The sequence below is a fragment of the Eptatretus burgeri genome, chromosome 12 (assembly GCF_056783735.1).
Source record: "Eptatretus burgeri isolate ZD-2024b chromosome 12, Ebu_testis_v1, whole genome shotgun sequence".
Classification (NCBI taxonomy): Eukaryota; Metazoa; Chordata; class Myxini; order Myxiniformes; family Myxinidae; genus Eptatretus; species Eptatretus burgeri.
This window is the reverse complement of record NC_140972.1, coordinates 72,599,889-72,615,155: the sequence shown is the minus strand read 5'-3', so window position 1 is coordinate 72,615,155 and position 15,267 is coordinate 72,599,889. Positions and strand designations below refer to the sequence as shown.

The 15,267-nt window shown below is 43.6% G+C and overlaps 1 protein-coding gene across 3 annotated transcripts in view; it reads left to right on the top strand.

The window, feature by feature from the left end:
* Positions 1 to 15,267, top strand: part of LOC147015903 (adhesion G protein-coupled receptor A3-like) — a 220,366-nt gene that overhangs the window by 38,109 nt on the left and 166,990 nt on the right. Inside the window, exons 1-2 of one of the 3 annotated variants that reach the window (XM_085848507.1) lie at positions 10,477 to 11,049; positions 14,033 to 14,286. In XM_085848507.1, the coding sequence (XP_085704633.1) occupies positions 14,036 to 14,286 (251 nt within the window). In that variant the 5' untranslated portion in view covers positions 10,477 to 11,049; positions 14,033 to 14,035. Of the gene's footprint in view, positions 1 to 10,476; positions 11,050 to 14,032; positions 14,287 to 15,267 lie in introns of those variants that run through there. The other 2 variants (XM_085848509.1, XM_085848508.1) reach the window with 2 other exon arrangements.

The window sequence follows — 15,267 nt, the reverse complement described above, 5'->3', positions numbered from 1 at the left end:
ATGGTCATGTTCCTGTGCCTGCCCCACTGTTCCCCTCCACCCTCCTCCTCCTCACCATCCCTTCTCTCCTCCTCCCCTACCCTCTGCCTCCTACCCTCCTCCTCCCCTACCCTCCACCCCCTACCCTCCTCCTCCCCTACCCCTCCTGCCCCTCCTGCTCCTACCCCTCCTTGAAATCATGTTGATAAACTGATGGATTGAACTCATTTGATGCTGATATGGCACAAGCATTATGGTCCAAATGGCCTCCTCTTGCATCAAAGTTCCTTACATAACCTTTTACATCGTTGTATAAAAGTCCAGATTGGAGAGTGGTGTGCCTTACATTTCCATATCTCCATAATTGTTGTACAATTTAACTTTTGGGTTCCAATAATGATCCAAGTTTTATTAAAGGATCCCTACAAGTATACAATCATGTGACATTGAATGTCCTGCAATGAAAATTCCAATTATTTCTTCTATTGTTTGATCTCTCTCCAAAAACGTGTTGATCTATTGCCAAACAAGTTGGCGTAGGTATGACGTCACTTTCCATTGCATTAAGAATGAGAAAAACGAGATTTAACACTGATTACATCATGATAAAAAGGTTACGATTTTCTTTCCTGATGATCGGCGATGATACTATGCTGTCACAAGCACTGACCTGCAGGAATTCTAATTAACTGCATTGTTTGAGAAGTTATCCAAAGCTTGTGATGTCATTCCTGAATGTCACAGTTTAATTTTTGGTACTTTGTTTCTATAACCTACAAGTGTATAACTTACTTTGTGGATATCGACAAAGTGCTTAAAACCGCTTGTTTAATATATATATATATATATATATATATATATATATATATATATATATATATATATATATATATATATATATTTCAGGCCTTGGACTGACTGATCATGCCTCCAGCATTGTCGGGCACCAACTATGGCTCTACATGTGACTGGTTTTTAGCGAATCTAAATATGACTCTTCCATGAGAGAGAAAGCTCTTCCATGAGCCTTGACATTGTATCCAAAAAAGAAGAGAGTCGATTGTAGCCGAAGCTTCTCTGTCCTATACTTATACCATCTTATGTGCCAAGGTTCAGGCATTTCAAGTTCACCTGAGATATTAAGAGTTCGGAGTGCCGAGGGTTTGTGTATAATGAAATATTATAAAGTCTGTATGAATTGTATAACCTTGACTCTGTAAGATAACATTTCTAAGACTTCTCTAAAACTCTTATTCTGTAAAAGGATTGAGGGTCTGCGAGCGATGCACTTGCTCATTTATAATTCCCATTACAACTGTAGAGCAAGGGAATCGACTTTGGCAATTCTGCTTTTATGCTGCAATAGTTCTGACACAAAAAGTTTCTTGAGAAGCGAATAAGAATCGAGGGTCTGTGAGCGATGAAAGGTCGTCTTGTTCATCGAGGACAAGTGGCAATTTTGAAATGTAATGGGCAAGTCTTGAGGAGTTTGACCCTGGCCCCCAAACCCTGTTTATATTCCGACCTTTGCTTCGCTGGCGAGTGATTTAGTAAAGGGATTGAAGCATTAGTCGGTCAGGGTATGTGCGTGTGAACCGTAAGAAGTTATACTTATTTCTTTACCCGATTCACATCATTAAAAATATTAAAAAATTTAAAATCGCTTCTTCATAACTTTCGGGCCACCAGATAGTCTCTTGATGTTAGACGACTCGGTTACATATACAACACTGTAAACGTATCCTCACGTTGCCCAGGTCTGCCCGCACAACAATATAAGCAATCAATTCATTGGTTTTTACAGCTGTTCTTGAAAATACAAAATGGATGAAATCAACATAACATTGAAAGCAATATACTTTGGTTGGTATACCTCAAACGACATTCTGTTGATTTCATCCATTGTTCTACTTGTCCGCCGATGCAGGTCAACACACTACTTTCACACGCAAGACTAGTTGTCCATTATTGACAATTGTACTGAAAACAGTCACATCAGCATCCTTCACAGCTGCAACCATGTACTGCCTCTAATCGAGCCTTAAACTCCAAACTCTTTCAACCTTTCATCAATCTCCAGCTCCACAAGGGTGAATGAGCTCATCAATTATATAAACCCCGTATTACTTTTCTAAAATCCATGCTTTTCCTTTCACCTGCACATCTTTCACCCTTTTTTCTGCCACCTTTAGAATTACTTTTTCAATTGTGAACGTCGTGTTGACTCGAATAAGGCACGTCACTTGTTTCACCTTACAGGCAACTGCTGTGATTGAGTATTACAGACAGCATGCAGAATCTGTTTGTGATTCTATCTCAAATCAACAGTGAGTTCCAGAGATTTTTGAAGAATTGCTAACAGCATTCTCAATCATTATAATCAATCATCGATTACTGTCTTCTTCAATGGCCCTCGTGTGTTTACATCTCCTATTGATAAAGTCAACCTCTTTGCTGAGCGTTCTGTTTCAAACTCCACATTTGAAAACCACAGACACCCATTGCCTGATTGTCCTTCCCATGTTGACACCAGTTTTTCCACTATCATTATCACACCCAGAAAAGTTGCTAAGATTATTCAAGAGCTTAACATCTCAAAATCTACTGGACCAGATCGAATCCCTGCGACTGCTTCAAGATGTGTTCACCTGAACTGTCTTCTGTTCTCTTATAATTGTTGTGCTTGTGTCCATCAAAACCTACATTTCCACCTAGCTGGAAGCAGGCTTCTATACTCCCTGTCTTTAAAGGCTCTGGTAAGAAATCTGATCCTTCCAACTTCTTGCCTATTAGCCTTTTTTGTTACCCATTGGATCCCTGATCAAACTTTAACTTATGAGTCATCTCAAAACCCACAAAAACCCACAACCAAACTGATGCCCAGAATGTCTTTCAACATTGAAGGTCTACTGGTGATGTTCTATCTCTATATTATTGTATTCCATCCATCCATTGGGACCATACTCTGTGCAGAGCGTTGGTGCTGCCTAAACAGTTTCCTTTGCTATTGGGCACAATTCTGGACAGGTCGCCACTCCGACATAGGATACCAGCAAGCTCACATTCATTTTGCTGACCCTGGAAGGATCACAGGCAGCGTCAACCCCACCTGATATTAATTAAACAGCTGAGTAGGATTTGAACTCAGAATCCTAGGATCCCAAGCTCACCACCCTAATTGTTAAGCCAACACCAGACATGTATTATTGCAATGTTTCCCTCTTATGATCCTATATTATTTCCTGATATGATTATATTACTTCCCTATATTATTATATTATTTCCCTATTATGATCCGATGTTATTTCCATATGTTATTATGCGAGCAAGTACAACCTGTCACTTTGCTGACGGGTCAATAAACTGGGGGGGGGGGTTGGGAAGAAGGAGGGGGAGGGAGAGAGAGAGGGAAGGCAGGTGAAGGGTGAGAAGGGAAAGGGGAGGCAGAGAGGATGAACATTGCTATTTACTACGGGAGGGAGGGTGCAAGACACACACACACACACACACACACACACACACACACACACACACACACACACACACACACACACACACACACACACACACACACCAGTGCCAATGTCATTGTGGTAATGCAGTTTATGTACATACACACATGTGTAAATGTACACACACATCAAGTTAATAAAAACGACCAGCACAAAGATTTACCTTGAAACAGCGTTCTTTGAAAGAGGATTCGAAGTGGGTAATTAGTGAAATTCAATTTAAAAAATGTACCATGCCACAGAACACAAAATGTCGATCTCAACTTTATGCATTCACAGCAAGAACTAGAAGGGCACTCGTTAGAGCGCATACCTCTGCCACGTCATGCCTGATCCACAAGAACATATCAGGCCCAATACATTTTTGAAATATCATGCGATGCAGTACTGTATCATTTTTAGCCCTATCTCTCAATAGTGAAGAATCATTTTCAAAATTAAATAATTCTCGTATCCAGATCGGGATTCGATCTTCACCAAAATCGAAACGATTTGTCTTTGTGACACACTCAACCTCTCCACCAAGTTTCGTCCGAATCCGTCCACAACTTTTTGAGATGTGCTATATATCATTTTTGGCCCCATCTCTCAATGGTGAAGAATCACTGAAAACATTCTAGTAGTCCGATCCGGATCCGGATCTTAACCAAAATCTAATGGGTTCGTCATTGTTACACACTCAACCTGTCCACAAAATTTCATCTGGATCCGTGCACAACTTTTTGAGATATCCTGTACACAAACAGACAAACAAGCAGTCATAGACTGGTACTTATGAAATCGTCAACTTGACCTCTGACCTTGTCCATCAAAAGCTGTCTCTTGAGAAGGTAGCGACACAAACCAGAAGTTTCTACGATGATTCTGCACCAAACCATCAAAAATCGTAATCTCGACAGAAGCAAAAATCTCCATTTCTCCACGCAATTAATTATTTGAATCTGGAAGCCAGTAATAACGAAATTGAATGCTTTGTGCTGCCCGGTTCGTAACTCGGCTGTTCCACGCCATCTCGAAGCAGGCCTGTGTTTGTATCACTATTAAATAATGTTTTCTCTGGCACTGCTTATCCTTTCAATGCGAAACTTTGCGACTATGATTTAAGTCTCATGTTGTATCAGTTGTGTCAAAGACGGACACGTCTGGGTTCCCGGTCATCACTGCCAGCAGTTATAAAGTGGCAGTTCTAGTTTAATATTATTTTATCAAAGTCACAAAACCGTAATATTCAGCCATCCACCAACAATCTTTACGTAATCCGACGGCTTAGCGAGTCAGGCATGCGACGATAACCTTTATTGGGATAAAAAAATGACTTTTAAACACCATCTTTATCGAAAACACCGTCAGCGCGCACGCGCAAAACCTTTACGTGACTCAACGATGCCTCTGCTCGAGCGCGCTGCACCACATGACGAGCCGTGACGCGGCGAGTGAAATATTTTTTATACAATCTTAAAACGTCTCCAAAACATCCGATTTTTACCATAATTTCGACAACCCAGTGTTAAGCGTCCTAAGCGATCGCAAAAACCGAAGACAAAATTAAAATCGAAGTTAAAACGAACTCGTAACGTCGACCGAAGCAAAAATACTCCATTTCTCCACATGAATTTACGAAATTATGTTTGACCACACTGTGACCTTGACCTTTCCAATTTTGACCAAAATCTAATCAGCGCTAGCCATCACCCTCCTGAATCACGTGGTGTAATTTGACATTAGTAGCTTCTTCCGTTCTCGAGTTATCATGCCTACAAACAAACACAAACAAACACACAAACAGAGGACTGAAGTCATCAATATACTTACGAAATCTTTAGATTTCGTAAGTAACAAACAGACAGACAGACAGACAGACAGACAGACAGACAAACAGACAGAATAGGATGATAACATAACCTCCTTCACCTTCAGTGGCAGAGGTAGCAAACGTGGCGAACACCTGGTTGGATGGACCTCATTGTTTTTGTTTTTATAATTTGCATCGATGTCGAAATGAGAGTTGGATGACAAATGGAGATCGCACAAAGCGATCCTTGCACATTTTCAGTGGATGAGAAACCTCCTGAGGCTCCAATCAGACAGCACCGTGGGACCCAACAAAGGTGGAAACATACAAGAAATCGATGTGAGATTGAAAGCACATGTACTTTTTTCCAAAACGAACAACCAAGCAGCTTGGAGGGCGCTCGCCAAGTGGCTTAAGCATTCAAGCAAGCACTCCAACGACACAGTCAATATGAAACGGCTCCCTTGGCATGCAATTGGCAATTACCGAACCGTCATATTAAACATACACCTCCCGGAGATGCCCAAAATGTCACATATGTCCGAATTGGACAAATGAACACTTTTCTCAGAGTCGGAACTGCTTGTAAGTTTGATTCTGGAGCTTAAATGTAATTCTGCATAGCTTAAGAGATACTCATGGCAAACACAGATGCGGAAATGAAATTGAACAACAAATGCTGATGTCTCCAGGTATTTATGAGCATTGCGATGTACCCAGCGATTCGTAGCTATGATGAACAGCTTGTTCCAAGTTGCGGCCTGTTCCAAGTCAAGGCAAAGTTGAGCAGGTCAAAAAACATGGTGGCTTCAGACTCAAGCAAGGTTACCCAGGAAATACCTTCATACCCCAGACAGTGAGGTAGTCGAGGATCACCTGATGAAGGATGTAATTAAATATGGCCATTAATTATCTTCAAAAGGGGAGTTTTAATTAACCCAAACACCCAAATTTCACTCTTACACTTCCATGGAGTTTTCTTGGTATGCATGCAAAGTTTCAGGCTGTTCGGTTTTTATAGTTTTGGAGTTAAGGAGACACACTAACACGCACGCGCGCGCATACACACACACACACACACACACACACACACACACACACACACACACACACACACACACACACACACACACACACACACACACACACACACACACACACACACATTGCCTTTTATTAGTATAGATTATTATTTCCCTCTTATGATCCTATATTATTTCCATATAGTATTATATTCTTTCCCGATTATGACCCTATATTATTTTATTATTTTCCCATTATGATCCTGTATTATTATATTGTTTCCTCACCAAAGGCGGGAAAAAGAGGAATGTAAGAGTGAAGTTGAGCAGTGATTCGTGACTGGTAGTTTTACCAGAAGGGGGTTGTTGGCGGACCTTGAGCACCCTGCGGAAATGTGGTGGGGACAAATCGCAGACACAGCAGGGGGGGGGGGCGAGACCAGAGAGGAGACTATAGAAGACAGAAAGACCACCGACCTGCCTGGCCGTGAGAGAGTGAAAGGCCCAAATACTCAGCCTCATCGCGGGAGATGCCAATGATCCAAAATGCCTTGGTTTCCACAGCGTGAAACCGAGAAAGGTGGGAGGCAGGAGCACCAGCCCAGAGGGGACAGCAGTACTCCATCAGGCTGCAGACGAAAACTTTGAATGTGTGCAGGAGCTCAGGTGGGCCGAGGAAGGACAATGCATGACGGAGGATTCCCAGTTGGCGACTGGCTTTGGAGGCTTGGTTGGAAATGTGGCTTTCCTAGGAAAGATCATGGCAGATAGTGAGACCCAGAAGCTTGAAAGAAAGGACTTCTTCCAGAGGATTGTTGAGAAAGTGGATGGGGGTGGTTTTCAAAACGATCCTTTTGAAAAGACATAGTGAGAGATTTGTCAGGATTGAAAGACATGTTCCACGTGTTGGACCAGTTTGTGATGTTATCCAGATCTGCAGAGAGGGAAGAAGCTGTGGCTTGCCGGTCTGAGGGATGACCGATGGTACGACAGAGGGTGGAGTCATCAGCAAAGAGATATAGAGGATTTTACAGAGAGTCAGAGAGATCATTGATGAAAACCAGAAAAAGAACAGGGCCCAGAATGCTGCCTTGAGGAACTCCAGCCTGGACAGGAAGAGGGGATGAAAGAACTCGATTTAGGGCCACACGGCGGCGACAGGAGAGGAAGTCTGAGAGCCATGAGTGGAGATGGCCTTGGATACCATAGGAAGAGAGTTTGGTGAGCAGGGCAGGGTGCCAGACCGTGTCAAAAGCACGTGATATGTCCAGGGATATGGCCCTGATTTCACGTCTGGCATTGAGTGCCTCCATCCATTGTTGAGAGAGCAGAAGCAGCATATCCAGGGTAGAGTGACCTGGTCTGAAACCAAATTGATGATCGGATATCAAGCCATTGGAGAAGAGGAAGGCTTTAATGTCTGAAGCGATGATTGATTCCATAACCTTGCTGATAATTGGGAGAAAGCTGATTCGTCTGTAGTTGCGGGGATCTGTTTTGGCACTTTTTTATGCAGGGCAGTGATGTTTGCTGATTTCCAAGCAGATGGCAGATGACCTTGAGCAAATGAGTGTGAATAGAACAAAGAGAGGGTGAGCAAGAGCAGAAGAGCAGGTTTTTAGGACACGTGGTCTGATGCCGTCTGGACCGGTTGCAGAATCTGAGTCGAGGTTTGACAGTAAGCTCTCCACCTTGTCAGGAGAAAAGGACACAGAGTCCAGGGACAGTTGGGTGCGACTGGGTAAGGTGGGTACAGAAAGCGATGGGTTTCGGATACAAGATTTCGATGCAAACACCGAGTTTAGGCATTCAGCCTTTTCACGTGTGGTATCAGCAGTGCGGCCATTTCAGGTAAGGAAGGGATGGAGTAGGAACATACAGCAGAAACAGATTTGATTAGATGTCACCAATATTTGAAGGAGGGCGAGAGGTTTGAGAGTTCAGACTTGAGCTTAGAAAGATGTTGTTTTCTGGCTCTCCTGAGGGTAGATACACACTTGTTCCGAGCTTTATGGAAGGAACTGAGATTACCCTCAGTTGGGTTTGCTTTCCATGAGGCAAAGGCAAGTTGTTTCAGGACAACTGCCTCACCACAGGCTTCAGTAAACCAAGGGCGGGAGGAAGGGTAGCACAACTGAAGACTAGAGGGGATAAATCTGTGCATGAGGGAGAGCAAGTTTTTGTGAAAGAATTCAGAGGATGAGTTGATGTTGGAGAAAGTAGCGATGGGAGACCAGTCTAAATGTTTGACGGCTGCTTGGAGACCCTGCCAGTCGGCTTGAGTGAAATGCCAGACTCGACGGCGCTAAGGTGGTTCTCTGATAACAGCCAGAGAGATGTGCTTAACCGTCTTAACCGTCTTTGGGGCTCAACGGTTAGTTGGGGTATTCAGGGTTTTAAAGTGTCTTCATTGTTTTTGGGAATTCAATGGTCTTATGGTTCTTCGGGGTCTTTAAAGGCTGAGGTTGTGGATGAAAATACCCTGAGGACAATCCCAGGATCGGACTTGGTCTGTGTGCCAAATGTGGTGGTTGTCAGTCCAGCGGTCATTGCAAAAAATATGAACAAAGACAGACAGACATATATCTGATGAATGTTATTTATTAGATATTATTTCCCGATTATGATGTTATTTTAGTTCCTTATATTATTACATTATCTCCATATTATAATCCTGCATTATTTTACAAAATTATTGTATTATTTTCCTGTATGATCCTTGACTATTTCCTGATATTATTTCACAATCTTGATACTATATTATTTCCTTATTGTTATATTATTTCCTTGTTATGATCCGATATTGTTTCCCTTTTTTGATACTATATTATTTCCTTATGTTCCTATTCCCTTTATTATTATATTATTTCCCTGTTATGATCTGATATTATGTCCTTTTATAATTATATTAATTCGCTATTAAGATCCTATATGATTTCCCTCTATTATTTCCTATTATTATCCGATATTATTTCTTGATTTTGTTATATTTTTCCCCATTATTATATTATTTCCCGATATTATTGAATTATTTCCCCATTATGATCCTATATTATTGTATTATTTCCCCATTATGATCCAATATTATTGTATTATTTCCCTATTATGATGCTGCATTATTTCCCTGCATCCCCCTTACTCGATCCTATACTGTACAGTATTATCCCCTCACAAACCTTTTCCTTCTTTGCATCCTCCAAAGCCCTTCCAGCCATAGTTGGATGTTTATGAATGCACCTCATTCCTCATATGTACAATATAGTTTTCTGAGGTGGTTGGGGTGGTGATGGGGGTATGGGGGTTGAGATGGGGAGTTGGGGGGGGGGCTTGGGGTTGGGTGGGTTAGGGTTCGGTTTCGGTGACCAATCATGTTGGTAGATGAAACAGCACAAACAAAGGAATCTCCAACTCGAGCAGATTCTACAGACAAAGGTTCAGCCGAACATATCGACCGTGAGATGAGGGACGAACTTCATCGGAGACGAACCAGAAGATGGATGTTGTATCTTAATATACCTTCTGGGAAAGGTTACGGCCATATGAAAGAGCAGACGTGCTTCGTTTCCAGAGTACGTATGATCAGGATCGAGCATCCATCTAATAATAGGAGGACCATCGAATTCAAGTCCAACGAGTCAAGTGCCAAGGATCATGTCGGTGGATGACGGGTCAGATGTTGGGTCTTAGTTTCATTCGGCCTCGTGCTCTTGCCCTTCCTTAAATTGGTGGTGCTCCTTTTTGCTTATACAACACGTATCAGGAACTGGACCGTGTGTGTGTGTGTGTGTGTGTGTGTGTGTGTGTGTGTGTGTGTGTGTGTGTGTGTGTGTGTGTGTGTGTGTGTGTGTGTATATATATATACGTGTGTGTGTGTGTGTGTGTGTGTGTGTGTGTGTGTGTGTGTGTGTGTGTGTGTGTGTGTGTGTGTGTGTGTGTATATATATACATATATATGTGTGTGTGTGTGTGTGTGTGTGTGTGTGTGTGTGTGTGTGTGTGTCCCCAAAATGAAGAGTGTATAAGGACGGTACGCCAGCCCGTGGTGAACACGTACGTCCATCCCACGGTATCATGGCTCGTTTTGTTCAGGATTATGATGTTGCTCGAACAGCGAGCTTGCCGGGAGGGATTCACGCAACTGTAGCGACGCACGCAGGGCGGAGCACGGTAATCGATGGGGCGGTGAGAAGCGCCGGCGCCTCCAGAAAACGCGCGTCGAGATGTCGCGTCCGGGACGATCTCCCGCACGTGCGCGCACGGTGCGCGTGCCTCGCAGGTACACGCGCTGAGCACGTGCCGCCGGTACTGCGTCATGTGAAGCGGGAAGACGTCACACTATCCTTCGCTCTGAAGGTCCTGCACACAGAGAGACCTGACCGTGATCCCGCCGGGCGATCGCCGACGATGGACGTCGTGGGTCGTGCGCACGCATCGCCAGGACGCGTCGTTTCCCCGAGACGACGGTCGCCGGGAGACGCAGCGCCGCTGGAGCCGACCTTGCACCCCCGGGTTTCCTTCGCCGTTTGTTCCGACCGTTGACGGTGAACACGCGATCCGAACCCGATCCCGACGCGTTTTGTGCCAGATTTTCGCCCACACTTCACTCTCCCGCCAAGTTTGCCGTCGCTTTCATCCCGGAGCATCTCGGCGGTTTGTTACTCTCGCTGTGACGTGCTTTTTGGGGAGGAAAAAAGAAGAAGAATTCGTGCACTCCCACGCGAGGCGACGTTACCACGAGGCACAGGTAGACGAGGGCACGTCGGTGCACGTGCCCCCCCCCCCCGTGCATGCACGAGCCCGTTATAAACGAGTCTAACTCTGAGGTGTGTGCGCGTCACCGGTCCCACGTCGATCACGTGTGTGTATCACAGTGTATGTGTACATTAACTCGAACCCTAAATAGACCTCAAAATAATTAATTAATTAACCCTTAAAGTAAGTGTAATCACAGTATCGAGATTTTCGAGAGCGATAACAACAACAAAAAAAGCTCACGTGAAACAAGATTAACCGAATTATCACTTTTCCCCTCCGGAACGACGCGTCCGACAACAACCCACGATTAAACTGTCCCCGAACTACAATCAATTCATTTGATCTCTGGCGTCAAGCAAGAGGACCCGTGTGCAAGCACTGGGGACGTAAAGGATCCCGCGGTGTCCTTCACGAAGAGTCGGCGAGGTGTCACCGGCACTCTGAACAAATGATAAATTCTTGGAAATCGAACGGCAGGCCTTGCCACCCGGTTCGTGAAAGGCTTGACGCGGAGCCGTTTCCCCCTGGCGCACCTTGCAAGAAGATGGCAATGATTGGGAGGCTTGAAGAAGAAGAAGAAGAAGAAGAAGTAGAAGAAGAGGCAAAAAATTGTTGAAACAATGCACAATTACCTCTTCTTCTTCTTCTCCTTCGTTGAGATTTATAAATTATAATTGCAATTTTCCTCATCGGAATCGATTGACATTTTTTATGCAGTAAAGTTATAGACAAGTTTATCAGAAAATATCACAATACTTCTATAAAGTGTAGAAGAATATATATATATATATATATATATATATATATATATATATATATATATATATATATATATATATATATATATATATATATATATATATTTATCCTGGTGTTAGCGCAGTGGTTAGGGCAGCGGCTTGGGATCCAAAAGGTCCTGAGTTCAAGCCCCGTTGGGCCACTGAATTAATACACCAGGGGGTTGACTCAGCCTGTCATCCTTCCGAGGTTGGCGAAGTGAGTACCAGTATACTGGGCTGGTGTATACCCCGGTTAAAATAGGTGTACCATATCCCTGTGTAGTAAGAGGCGACCAGGGTTGTGTCAGGAAGGGCATCCGGCGTAAAACATGTGCCAAATCACTATACGGATCATACGGATGATCCGCTGTGGCGACCCCTAACGGGAGCAGCCGAAAGAAGAAGAAGAAGAAATATATATATATATATATATATATATATATATATATATATATATATAATAATAATAAGATTTAATCCATTTAATAAGAGAGGGTGGTTGAGAAAGGTATCTCAATGAAAACACCGATATTGCTGCAGATGTCGAAGAATGAATTAGAGTGCGATTAATTCGAATTATTTACTTTTAATTTATCGTCAATGACTTACTGATTCAGTGAGGATGCCCTCCTCGTTTGTGCATCAAAATGGGCTGTTGGGGAGGACACAGTTATAGGGTGTATTAAAATCATGGGACAGAGCCATCCCAACATATTCTACAAAACGAATTGTCCTTGATTAAAGCCCTGGATGGAGCAATGTGCGAAGGTAAGAAAACGTGTGGGTGTGTGTGTGTGTGTGTGTGTGTGTGTGTGTGGGTGTGTGTGTGCTCGCACACCCTCCACTGCTTTGTTTGAAACTCGCTCAAGCTCAAGGGAAGCGCTCTTGAATTTCCCATTTCCTGTGGACTCGTTGAAGCAGGATATGGTACACTGATTGCACCATGTTTATTTATCTTTCTTACTGCATTTCTCAGAATAGCGCATGGACCAGTCACCCATGCAGGACTGCATGCTTGCACCAAAGTCAAAACGAGAACCCGTCTCAGAAAGTTGAGGGTGACGTGACAACGTTCTAGTGCTCGAAGTTTCATGTGTTCCGCAAGCCCGGGCCTTCATGCTGCTTGAATTTCAAGAGATTGCCAAGTCTGGGATAATCATCTCTTCCGAATAAGGAGTATCTAAGCAGAGTGCAACACAGGACTACCGCACTCCGTGCACGTCACACGGATTCCTGGTGGTCCATGTAGCTCGTCTCGCACACAAAGATCACCATGCAGTTGCTTTCAAGTTCCTGGAGAGATTGGATGGCCGGCTTTTGCTCTCTGAGAGCTGAAAGCTCTGTCGGATGTGAATCTGTCACAAAGCAGCATCCTGCTCCCCACAACTCGAAGTTGGCTCCAGTCGAGTTGGATTTTGCTGAACAACTGAAGCATCGTTAATGCCAATAAACAAGTATGAATTAATCTTGAAACCTTCAAAATCGATCTTATAATTGGACCAAATTTTCATCTTGGCTTTCCTAGACAGTCAGAGGTTAAGAAACACAAAGGTTACGTACAGGTAATGAATTGTCAGTCTTGTGGTCACATCTGATATTGGTTACAGAGGGGATGGTTCCACCCAAGATGAGACGTTGTTGTAATTTTTTTTCACAATTCCAATTGGAAGATACCTAAAAGTATTAAATTTAAGTTCTCATCTAAATAAGTGTTCTACATTATATTCTTCATAACTGGACTGACGGTTTCGATTTCGAGCTATCCCTTTTGAGCTGTTTTTGTCTGGGTAGGATTTCCGGGCCGACTATAAACTGCCTTCACAGGCAGGGAGTTGCATCATTTGTGAGCTCGTCCTTTGGAGCTGTGGTTGCCATAGTTGTTTTACTTGTAAATGTCAAATATCCTATTGTTTGTACCTTTTAAAAGAGGCAGGCCATTGTCTGCTGGTAGCCTGGCCAGACTTCAGACTCCTTTCCCAGTTGAGGACTAATTTGGCATCATCTCGCAACAGAGTAGTGACCCATCAAAGGGTAAATTCTCAACTATGGGTGTTCTACTGCATCCAGTGGGGGTATGGACAACTACTCTGGAAAACCCATGAAATTACTCGATCGTGATGGTGATGATACCTTGGGTGTTTTGAAGGTAATGAGATACATTGATAACCGCACGTCTTTTTCACTGTTCCACAGATAATGGCACGAGCAGATTTGACCCATACCTTTCTTGCCCTTTCGCTGCTCTGCTGGACACTTACTGCCACGTTTGCCTGCCCTGAGGGCTGTTCGTGTTCGGAGGAGCGCAACCATAGAGGCTCCCGAGGTTCACGCAGAGCTCCGGGGAATCGTGGCCGGCTCGTCAGTGACGCCCAACGGGTTATGTGCACGGGCGTTGGACTCGGAGAGACGCCGGAACCTTCAACCCTGCCCAAGTACACCATAGCCCTGTGAGTTTGAGTGTTCCGAGGTAGGAAGGTGGGATTTAATGATTGGCAATTCACAGGCTTATGCACCAGGATTTGGGTCGGTTTGTTTGGTGCTCCTATTCGAGCACATTGCTTCATGATGTTGGAATCCCAAGTTTAAATCACGTGCAGTATGTTCATTTGTCTATTGCATCCCTAACGTCCTTGAGATTCCTCGAAAAATGCATTCATGTCTTTTACTGTCTCCGTTATATTCATGGGGCATTCAAGAACTTCTACAAACGAGATACTGACAATAGTTCAAGAAATAAGAAATGCCAACTTAATCTTGATTCAATACACCAACAGAGTAACCACCCTTCGGGCGAGCGATCATGTTCCAAGCGTGCAACAAGTTCTTCCAACTAATCCCTTTATTTGGGTGGCGTATGGGCAACAAACTGCTACCTAGATCACCTCCAAAAATAAAAATAATGCCTTCTTCATATTACGTCTGCAATATGGTGCAATTTCAGAATACCCTTCCTTATATATTCCCCATCCCACTGCAGTAGTTTCTTCACCCCACAACCCCAACCTCCTCCTTTCCTCAAACCTTGTCTTGTTATCAATTAAACCTCCACCAACCTCCCTCTTTGTCTCTGCATAATCAATATGTAGATGGTCCCTTATATGAGAGGAAGTTCCTTCGAATCACAGGAAGGATCGTGGCATCACTTCTATAATGTCCTGACAAATGTCTTTGACATTGCTTCTGACCACCTTGTATACGTGAATGTTTTGTTTTATGATCCCAAGTGTTTGTTGTGTTTGTCCGTTTGTTCATTTCTCGAGTGTGTTTCCTTGCCTCCTCTCTCTCTACCCTTTTCCTGTTCATTCACTCCCTTGTTTGTTGTGTCAAACTGTGGCCCCACTTATTCTCTGTCAGTTGCCTTTTTTGCCTCAACTGAAAGGGAGAGGCTGTGTGTGGAAGGATATTGGCATCAAGACGTGTGTGTATGT